This window comes from Crocodylus porosus, unplaced genomic scaffold (genome assembly GCF_001723895.1).
Source record: "Crocodylus porosus isolate Cpor-Errol unplaced genomic scaffold, CroPor_comp1, whole genome shotgun sequence".
In the NCBI taxonomy this organism is placed as follows: Eukaryota; Metazoa; Chordata; order Crocodylia; family Crocodylidae; genus Crocodylus; species Crocodylus porosus.
Window position 1 is genome coordinate 29,868,833 of NW_017728949.1, and position 11,575 is coordinate 29,880,407.

Below are 11,575 nucleotides of genomic sequence, written 5' to 3' on the forward strand. Positions count from 1 at the left end.
GAATACTAGCCACTTTGCACAGGCCTAGCTCATACCATATAATCAATCTGCTGCTTTGCAGAAGGCAAAACCAGAAACACACATGTATAGAGAGTTAATATTGAGTTATAGCACAATGGTACTGCTATAACTTGCCCATATGTTTTTAAAATATAAAAAGCTTGTAATATTTTGAAAAACAGCATAAAGAGAGACCAATTAATTAACTATATGATTCCTTCCCTAATAGTATCTATACCATCCATTTGTTAATTTAGAGCCTTTCAGTAATGTACCTCCATGTGTATTACTTGTTACATTTTACTGCTTTAATTTGTGCTTGTCAGGAAAGGTGGAGAGCTGCTTCCTTTTAACGGTACTAGAAAAATTGTTCAGCAAAACTCTGATTAAATACGGTAGGATACCTTTGCAAAGTAATTTGTCTGATATTTTGCCGTATGTCTCCCATTGACTTAAAAAGGAAGTTATGTGCCTAACAACTCATAAAATGCTTTATACCTGTGCTGCGCATATATCAAAGAATGGAGTAAATTGTTTATGATCTCTTTGGACAGTTTCAATACACCCCTAAATATTAAATATGGTCAGTCTTGTAAATGGTCTAAAAATAATCTGAACTGCTGTAAACCACAGTTTGTAAAAATTGAGGCCTAAACCTTTTTAAAAGTTAAAAAGCTGAAGCAGTGGAAATTTAACAGCTAGCAGCCTGTGGGGCATTGCTTTATTGAAAGGAAAATGCTCCACATGTGGCTGTCTTTCATTTTCCAAATGCTCTCCACGGTGATCATGCAGGCAACACATTTAGGAAACACTGAAACATACCTTATTAAAGCTCACTCGAGCTTCTTCCTGCCAAACCAGCTGGTGCACTGTTTATATTCGAGCCTGGGTTTCTATAAACATCTGGCAGCTCCATGCCATTTTCCTGTGATGTGTGAGTAATTTGCTCTATAAATTACATGTCATTTCAAGCCTTACACAACTATGAAAGTAGTGTCCTATCATCAGCTGTTTAGCAGTATTTGCTGACCATAAACTATGGGCCCCATAAATTCTAACTTGCTGAAATATCAAGGATTAAAAAAAAGAATAGAAGTGAGCAAGTAGCTGAGACAATGCAGCAGCAGAATAAAGACAGTCTCTATGAGATCCTTTCCTTTTGATGATTTGGATCCAATTTTAGGGGCCATTACATTAAATTATTAACTTGAAATTAAAATAAATAAGGGGAAGGCATCATTTGTTTTATATAAATGAAAAGAAAAATGAGCTCTGCCTGAGGTTTGAGAATTGCATCCAGCTTTGTGTTGCTGCTTACATCCCAACTATCCTGGGCCTTCTTACTTTTAGTTCACAGTTTTTGGATTCAAATTATGATCATAAGCTTTAAGGTACTATTATTTTCATGTTTCTAAAGAAAAGGCATAGATTGCATGGGTCAGGTAGGCCTAGCGCATTGCCTTATGACGGGGTGGGCAAGGTCTTGGAGTGGGGGGCTTTTGATATGTTATATTTTAAGCACATGTTCTTTTCATGGTGCTTCCAAAGCCCTTACATATACAATTGTTAATTACCAAGCTAATATCTTAGTGTTGACATAATAGAGATAGAGAAATCATCATCATAATAAGAAATAATAATAACTTTGCTTAAATGCTAGAGACTGCTTTAAGATGGTTTTACTACAGAGGAGATAACTGGGGAATGCATGTGCCTTGGCTATCTTGAATCGATTGCCATATTAGGAAATTAGAACCAAATGTATTCCTGTTTCAGACGTATGAAATGGAAATATTATAGCATGTTACTGTTTCATCATATAGCTGTTTGTAATAAACTGGATCAGCCTTGCTGTTAAAATTAATGCTGGAGTGCAGTGTTAATGGATATATTTACAAAATAATAATTTTTAAAAATCTAGTATCCCAAAAAAACCCCAACACTGAGGACCTTACATGTTTGAATGTCATTTACATTCAGATCAATGGTATGCCTTAACTGCCCAAAATCAAAAAGAAAATTTACTGTATATTGAAAGAATCCCAAATTTGCTGTAAAAATACTAACATATGTAGAAGGCTTAATCAGCTCAAGTTGTAGATTAGGATGTAGTATAAAAAATAGGTTGAGCTAAGAGGAGAGGCCTTCGTCTTACAAACACATGCATGCTTTACTTATATGAGTTTTCCTGGTGGGGTTCATGTATTTTGTTTTTAAATAGATACGTACATACCACGATACACTTACTATGTGATAAATTATGGATCCGACGGAGGGACAAACGAGTGAATGGTTGGGAGTGGCCATCTCTGTACTCCATGTGTGTTACACTTTTTCAATTAATATGGATCTGTGATGGACTGTATAGGAAAGTGGATTCCACTTGGAAGTATATTTTTAAGAAACATAAATGAAATCACTTATTAGATGTATATGCCACTCTGCAAAAAAAGCCCTGGGTGGCTTTCAGTAACAGAACAAAATAACTTATAAAATAGGAGAATAAAGAAGAAAACAAAGCAAGAGAATGAATCAACTTATAAAAACAAGTAGAATGCCACAATAAAATAGAAATCCATGTAATATAATATCCCAGCCTAGCTTTTCTTGCTAAATGCCTGCCCAAAAAGGTCTTAACTGCTTCCAGATGTCTAGGCATGGGCTGTAACAGACGTCAAGGTGGAGTGAATTCTAGACCTGAGGAGTGACTCTTGAAAAAGATCTCCCATATAGTTTCTCCAAGTGGACTTAGTGCATTGATAGTACTTGCAGGAAGTTCCTTTCAGCTAATCTTAAGATCATAATGGAGTATTAGGGGAGAAAGGGCTGGAAGGGATATTAGGAAATCAGCAAGTCCAACCCCCTGCTCAAGGCAGGATTATCTCTGTCTAACCCATTTAATCAAGAGCTGCTGGTTCATAAAATCACTTACGGTCTGCTATAACCTTCTTGTCCTTTGTCTGCAGTACTGCAGCCTAGTCAGTCATTCTCCAGTCTGCATTTGTGCATACAATTATCCTGTCCAAAGTGCAGCACTTTGTACTTGTCTTTATTATTGAATTTCTTTGATTAAGTTCAGAGCATTTCTCCAATTAAGTCATTTTGAGTCTTTATCTTACCTTATCCTAAATACTTTGTCATTTTCAGAGGCGCTTTGTATTAAATTTATTTTTCTATCATTTTCAGAGGTGCTTTATAATAAATTTACTTTTCTAAGGAATCTGAATATAAGCTATTGAAAATTTGTACATAATTTGTAATATTGTACACTCAGTTTTGTGAAGTGAAATTTGACAGAAAATTTTGTAATGATACAAAGCTCACGGTGACAAGATGAATGGAAAAAGATTGACGCAACTAAAACAACAAAATGTTTTGAATAAAATGTTGCTAATTTCTTGATCATAGTGATGATGAAATCAAAGCCTGAAAAAAAAAAAAAGATTTTTACTGCCTACAATTCCCACTTGTCTCCAGGAAAGAAGTTTCCAGTCTGCTGTACACGCACTGATTTTTTTTCCCTAAATAGCACCCTCTCTTATGCTTGATTCATTTGGTACAAAATCTAATTCTTGTTTCATGCTGTCTAATTAATTGCCTTCCCCTGCAATGCATCCTTATAGGGTCACACTATAGTGATAAATTATTCAAAAATGGATCTTCTGGGAGAAATCATTATTTTTTGGAGCATTCTTGACTTCATGTTGATTATTTTTAATACTAACATTTCTGGCATGCACATTCACAAGGGAATAAGCTGAAAAGTTCAATTTTGATTACAAGATGTATTTATTTTCTTACCCCAGGGTCCAAACCCTCTTCACTATATAAGAAATATCTGTTATATGCAGAATATTAGAACATGGCATAATTATGGGCTTAACCATTTAGATGAGTGAAAATAAATGTTATTGATCTAAGCTACCAGTCCTTAAAAACCCAGGATAGATGACATCCCAAAAGCATGGCATCTGATTTTCATTTATTATAGACATACTGTCTAGTACAGCATATGATACTATAAAATAATTGAATAAATAAATCATAAGTTAACATTGTATGTAGCTGTCTAACTAAAAGCTTAAGGGAAGATAAATTAATAGCTAGGGATACTCTTCCTATTCCCTTAACTCAGCAATTTCTAAACTTTTAAAACTTGAAACCTTCCCTCAGGAAAATGAAACCACTTACGTCCATGATTACAAGGGATCTGGGTTTTCCATTTGCCAGAGAAAAATGTGGTAAAATCTGGATTTTTTCATTTTAAAGAGAAAAACCCGGATTTTCTCCTTTAAGGGAGAAAAACACAGGAAAAAGAGTTCCAGCCTGCATGAGTCTGGGGGGAGTGGGAGGAGGGCGATCAGGCAGGAGGCAGCATGTGCATGTGCTCATGTTACATGCATATGGCTGCCATTCAGCTTGGAGAGCAGCTCCCCACAGGCAAGTCTGGTAGGGAGTGGGGAGAGGTTGATGTCCCCATAGTAAGGGAAGGAATTGGGCAGGGCTGGGGCTGTGCCTAGGGTTGCTGCTTTCTACTGCTACACACACTCCTGGGTGGGGCATAGAGGGCACATGCCCAGGGGTGATGTGTAGGGGGGTGCATGTGGGTGTACACCCCCCCTCCCCCGCATTATGCTGGTCATACCAGATGACAAAGCTAACCTCTTTAACAATTTCTTTGCCTCCATCTTTTTGAGCAGGGACCGGGGCATCCTCCCCAGTGGGATCCCTGACGGATCCCTGATGGCTCGCCAGGCCCAGGGTCAGTGAAGACCAAGTCAGGGAACTTCTGGTGGATCTAGACATGTTCAAGTCAGCAGGTCTTGACGATCTCCACCCCAGACCACTGAGGGAATTAGCAGAGGTCATTGCGGGACCCCTGGCACAGCTTTACCAGCACGTACGGTGCTCTGGTGAGGTACTGGAGGACTGGAAAAGGGCCAATGTGGTCCCCATTTTCAAAAAGGGGAGGAAGGAGAACCTAGGAAACTACAAGCCCATTAGTCTTACCTTGGTCCTGGGGAAGCTCTTTGAGAAAATTATCCAGGAACACATCTTCGAGGGATCAGCAGGGGAGATCATGCTTAGGGGCAACCAACATGGTGATTCGACACAGGTTCTGTCAGGCCAACCTGGTGGTCTTCTATGACCAGGTCACAAAATCCTTGGACACAGGTGTCGTGGTGGACATAGTCTTTCTGGACTTTAGGAAGGCCTTTGACACTGTCTCTCACCCCATTCTCATAAGAAATTAGGCGACTGTGGCATTGATGCCTACACAGTCAGATGGATTGTAAATTGGCTGGAGGGCCGCACCCAGAGGGTGGAGGTGGATGGGTCTTTTTTGACTTGGAGGGTTGTGGGCATTGGGGTCCCCCAGGGCTTGGTCCTCAGGCCCTCACTGTTCAACATCTTCATCAGCAACAGCAACTTGGACGAGGGGGTGAAAAGCACTTTGTTCAAATTCGCAGATGACGCTAAAATGTGGGGAGAAGTAGGCACACTGGAGGAGAGGGACAGGCTACAACTAGATCTAGACAGGTTACGGGGTGGGCGGATGAGAACTGGATGTGATTCAAAACTGACAAGTGCAAGGTACTGCAACTGGGGAGGAAGAACCAGCAGCATACCTACAGCCTGAGGAACTCCCTTCTCATCAGCACAGAGGCAGAAAAGGATCTTGGAGTCATTATTGTTTCCAAAATGAACATGGGCCGCCAATGTGGGGGTGCGATCAGGAAGGCTAGCCACACCTTATCATATGTCCACAGATGCATCATGAGCAGGTCCAAGGAGGTGATCCTCCCGCTCTATGCAACACTGGTCTAGCTGCACTTGGAGTACTGTGTCCAGTTCTGGGCTCTGCACTTCAGGAGGGATGTGGACAGCATCAAGAGGGTCCAGAGGAGGGCCACTCACATGATCAGGGGGCAACAAGCAGGCCCTATGAGTGAAGGCTACAGGACCTGAACCTGTTCAGCATCCACAAGAGGAGGCTGAGATGGGATCTTGTGGCCATCTACAAACTGGCCAAGGGGGACCATCAGGCTAAGGGAGAGTCCCTGTTTCCCTGAGCACTACTGGGAGTAATGAGGAATAACAGCCATAAGTTGACCGAAAGTAGATTCAGGCTAGATATCAGGAGGCACTACTTCACAGTCAGGGTGGCTAGGATCTGGAACCAACTTCCAAGGGAAGTGGTGCTTGCTCTTACCCTGGGGGTCTTCAAAAGGAGGCTAGATAATCACCTAGCTGGGGTTGTTTGACCCCAGCATTCTTTTCTGCCCATGGCAGGGGGTGGGACTTGATGATCTGCTCAGGTCCCTTCCAAACCCTACCTACTATGAAACTATGGTGCACCCCCTGTGGAAAGGCACTGCCAATACTGTCAGTGGTGTGGATGGTCACCACTTACCACCCCACTACTGGCACTGCTGATGGTGTCTGCAGGCAGTCCATGATCATCCCTGGCCACTGCTGCTGCTGTTGGCAGCACCTGCGAGTGGTTGCTGGCCTGTGGCCGGTGCTCGCCCTTCTCTGCCACTGACAATACTAGTGGTGTCTGCTGCCGGGCTCCCACTGCTGCAGCTATGCTGCCTCCAGCTGCTGGGAGCATGTGCCATTCATGCAGATGCCCCCCAGATTTGTGCCTGGGGCAAGCTGTTTGCTTCTTGCTTGGGCTTCCTGTCCTGCTAACCTGCTCCTGGGGCTTCTGTGGCCCAGTGAGCAAGAACTGGTGTGGAAAGCAGAGTAGCACGGGGAAGTACAGTGCTGCCCTGTACCCTCATGTCAGCTCATCCCCTGCCTGCCTAACAGCAGTAAGGCAGTGATGTGGAGTTGTGCCCCTTCTGCTGGGTGAGCAGGGGGCACTTCACCATGTTGGCGTAGGGCTTGTGGTGGCATCACTGAGCTTCCACACCTGGCCCCACTCTGCTCTGCCATGCCAGGGCCTACCCATTGGTATGTGGAGGCCCCCATGGGGAGGGCAGCAGGGTGGGGAGCCCTGAGCTCACAGTGAGTAGCTCATACCCACCCCCCCACAGACTCCATTCTGATTGTGCCACCCATGGAGAAGGGGGAGCCGGGCTTTGCACTCTGCTTCACCACAGCAGCCACCATCTGCTGTGAGCAGCGGCTAGAGTTCAGGCACTGCTGCAGGGGGCAGGGGGTTGCAGACCCAGGTCTGGCAGCTGGGGGGCCCCCTCTGGCAGGGCTGGGGGGGCAGGGAGCTGTGGGTGGGGACTTAGGGGCACCAGCAGGGCCAGAGGGCTGTGAGTGGGGGTGATGGGCACCAGAAGGCCCAAGGACCCTTGGTGAGCGAAGGAGTCGGGGGAGCTCTGATTTTCCATGATAAAAAACCCAAATTCAAAACCAAAATGTATAGGTATTTTGAATTTATTTTATTATAGTGATTGAGGCACTGGTAAGCTGTCAAATTGCTTTAAAATTGTAAATATAGCAATAAAATATTGTGTTCACTTAATACCTATATAGTGGTGTTTCATTTTAATTGTGGATATGGGGGGTTTTAATCAGAGAATTTGTAATTTTTAGACAGAGAAAACCAGAATCTCCAATAATAACATGCTGTCAAATGCCTAATCCAAGGGCATTTGTAGATGAAACTTTAAAGCAAGTTTAAAGCAGGTTAAATGCCTTTTGCACTGCTTTATTGGCATTTCTGTTTGCACATTCAGTGGTGTATTGCATGTTAATTCCAGCCACTGTAGCATGTTCGGCAGTATAATGCACCTTAAATGACTTTGGGATGCAACAAATGACTTTGGGGCACTGCAAAGTAAAACACCTCCAAGGAGTTTTAGTTTCCTACCCTACAGGCATGCAGGGAAGCACCGGCTTCTGTAGGGCTCATGGGCTGTGCAGGCAGCCCATGCAGGCAGCCTGACAGCAGCCCAGGAAGGCAGGCTTCATAGAAGGAAAAACAAAAAAGCGGTGAGCCTGATCTTTCCACCCTGCCACCCCCAGGAGCCTGCCTGGCTGTCTGAGCTGCGCAGGAGCCCGGTGCTTCCCTTTACGGCTGCATTTCACCCCAGGACTGCCCGAGCTGAGTGCCTGTGGGTGGGTGCCACCTGGTGGTGGGGGGGCATCACTGCCGTGGAAGGAAGCACCAGGCACCGCTGCAGCTCAGGGACCATTCTGCCCACCAGCAGCTCGCTCTCCTCTTCCCGCTGCTGGAGAAGCAGGGAAGGATTGGGCTGCAATACAGGTATATACAATATGAGGGGTTACTTTGCCCTAAATTGAAGCGGTGTTTTTTTAAAAACACCGCTTCAATTTAGGGAGAATTAAACCCCCCTGTTGTGTACAACCTCCCTAAATGGGCAATTTCTCAGAGTAGGCTGTAACACCCTCTGTAATACAATCCTTTCTTCCCCTCTCTCTGTCTCTTTCTGACTTCTTACATTCTTTTATAAACAGGGAAATAGTTAACACTGTTGATAGTCAAAGTGTTATCATTGGTTTTCTGGGTTACCAGGCCAGAAAAAGATGTGGCCTGGTAAGCCAGATAACCAATGAAGTTGACATAGAGCTATTAGATTCTCTGAAACCCTGTGCTTGGTCCTCTGCATTTCTTGGGCCTGTACCCCACCCTTTGGAGAATGCTGCTTCACTAACCCTTAATGAACTCTGTTCTGACAAGGCAATGCATTAATTCACAAGGCTCGTGCTGTTTTGCCAGCCATAAATATTCTCATAGAAAAAGGGTTTGATTTTGTTCTCTCATGTGCTGATAGTTTGACAGCTCTTGTGTCATTGCCAGCAAGAGATCAGGATTAAGCCTGAAAAATTGGATTATAGTAAGAGTGGAAGTCACAACCTCATATTTTCTTGCTTCCATTATATAAAGGTAAATACTTGTCATTAACTATTTTAACATTTACAGTATTGTCATTTTAAAACACGCTATGCTAATGTATGTATGCATTTGAAACAAGCTATGCTAAATGTACCCCTAATTGAACTCTGTGTCTGATTTCACACTCCTAACTGAGGAGTGCACTGGTGCACCAAGCTGCATAGATTTTTGGAGCTACTATGGCCTCATTTTCAGGATCTGAGGTTAGCAGTGGAGAGCCATTGCCCTTCAGTATAGTTTCCAGTTCCTGTGGAAGTCAGGAGTATGTGGGAACAAGACACAGATCTCACCCCACCATCTAAGTGTTAGAACAGCATTCTGCTATAGGTTTGTCATCTACTTGTAATGACATGCCCTACGCTTTGTTTAATCTAGGGAAGGAAAAATAATGCTGTTCTGGGCTACTTATGGGAAAATTGCTCCCTGAAACAATTATTTACAAATGCTACTCTTTGGCCACTCCTGTTGGGTGATGGCAATGGAGGTAGGGAAATCTCAGGCAGAATACCTAGTAGAAGGTAGTTCCTGCCTTAATCATTCCCTGTTCCCTACTTAGGTCATGTCACTTCTGCAGAGGATCATGTTGATCATCATGTGTCAACCACATCCTGCATGCTTTATATCTGCACAGTTTCCGTTGTATGACTTGGAAGTTTTGCTAGAATAAGGACTAGAGAATAGAGCATCAGGTTTCAAGCTTACATGAAACTGAAAAAATATATAACAATGTAATTTTACTTGGCAGTTTTGCAACCAACCCCCCCCCCCAATTTGTACAATATTTGTATATCTAAAGCATACAAGGCACAGAATTTCTGTACATTTCTCTTTCAAATCCATCTTTGCAGCAGATCTGCTTTTGCTTAAAAAATAGTTATCTAAGTTATATTTAAACTTTATTACTTAAAAATGATCCATTGTCAATCAGAATTAAGAACAAATTTTAAATTAAGAAAACATTTTAAATCAAGAAAAAGTTTTAAATAATTTGTGAAAGTGGAACAAATTCTTCAGAACCTATCTGTGCCCTGCAATGTGTTGACTTGAGATTTAGCCCTTTTTCCTAAGTCCTTTCAGTTTTGTTATAAGGCAATTAAAATGTTTTCCAAATATACATTAAGAAAAGCGATTCGGTCTCTGAACTGTTAGAAAATGTATGGTACATAGAATACTATCCTGAATGACAGAAAAGTACACGTCCCAGCAGAAAATAATTTTGGGCATAGTATATCACTTCCTTGTGTTTTATAAACTTGAAAGGGCTTAAATTTTCATTTTAAAGTTAGATTCTGGACAATATGTGATCTAGAAACTGTTTTGGAGAAAACTAATGTTAACAATAGTCTGTCTTTTACCCCACCAAATTCTGGCCAAATGCAATGTACAGAGTGCTCACAGATTATTATTGTCTCTTCCTGCAAATGACAACAACACTTAAAATCTGAAGACAACATGCAGACCTATTATTATGGATGTATCAGATGGTAGTTTTAGCTAAAATAAAGATCTATAAAATCCTGTCCTCTATTCTCATCTGAAGAATTCAGGCTGCAGAAGATAATGTTCTGGGTACTATAACTATAACTTTAATGTTAGAAAAGCTCGATCAGTAACTTTTATATGTAGAGGTCTGTGATTTTGTTAAAATAAACCATAATGTTTTCTCTGGTTTTCTGAAGATTTTACCATAGCAATCTGTAATACAAGTGGGTGGATGTGGCAGGAAGCTACCACTTATATACTAGAAAAATGAGCTCCCATGATATAAAAATAGATATGAAATGTGGCACAAAAGCCTTTTTGTCTCTTAAGGTTGGCGTGGCTTGCTGTGAAGATGGAAAATCACATAGAAGTGCTTGTTGAAGGTATTGATTAGAGATGTACCAGTCAGTCAGTCATGTAAAGGGAAAACAAAGTGATTAATTTGTATTGTGTTTTGGAGCCAAAAACATGTCTGCAGTTATTAAACAAAAATCCAATAGTAAAGTATAGAAGGCTAATCTTTCCCATTATAAAAAAAGACAATTATGCTATTTTTGCTAAGCTGAGATCCTTCTTAGAAAGACTTCATTAGCGACTTAGTTAAAAACATGTCTTTGTAAGCTTTTGAAAACATCTACAATGGCGCATCCACACATGCAAGCATGTGCATTTGCAGCAGCTCAATAGCAATGGTACAAATTTGAGCTGGGGTTTTTTGCTTCAGCGCATGTGCTCAGATATGCACTTTGGTGTGGAGCAAATTGTGCCATGTGGGGCAAAATAACTCTGGCTGGCTCTTCCTGGATCTGCAGCCAGAGGGAGCTAGAGCCCAGGGCCAGCACCTGTGCTGTCCCCAGCAGTATAAAAATCTGCCCAGTCCATCCATACAAAAAGCTGCCCTGGCAAGCAGCTTGGGGCTACTCGCTCTCAGGAGCTTCTGGGGCCCAGCCAATTGATACTTGGGGACACTACCCATTGTGCAGCTGGACTGCTGCAGCAGCATCCCAAATCCATTTTTTAAAATACCCCCAAATCCATGTTTTTCCACATTTAGAATAAAAAAACTCCATGCACACACACACACGCACACACATGCACATTTAGAGAGAGAGAGAGAGAGAGAGAGAGAGAGAGAGTGATAAGTTGGGTAATGCTTTATTGGTATATTTACAATGTTAAAGCAATTTGGAAGCTTACCAGTGTCTCTATCATCAT

At 42.2% G+C, this 11,575-nt stretch overlaps 1 protein-coding gene across 4 annotated transcripts in view; it reads left to right on the forward strand.

Moving 5' to 3' along the window:
* Positions 1-11,575, forward strand: part of COL5A2 (collagen type V alpha 2 chain) — a 171,656-nt gene that overhangs the window by 45,600 nt on the left and 114,481 nt on the right. For 2 of the 4 annotated variants that reach the window (XM_019553807.1, XM_019553808.1), the window contains exon 2: positions 327-395. The exons of the other annotated variants lie outside the window; for them this stretch is intronic. In XM_019553807.1, coding sequence (XP_019409352.1) covers positions 327-395 — 69 coding nt within the window. The remainder of the gene's footprint in view (positions 1-326; positions 396-11,575) is intronic. 4 annotated transcript variants of the gene reach the window in all.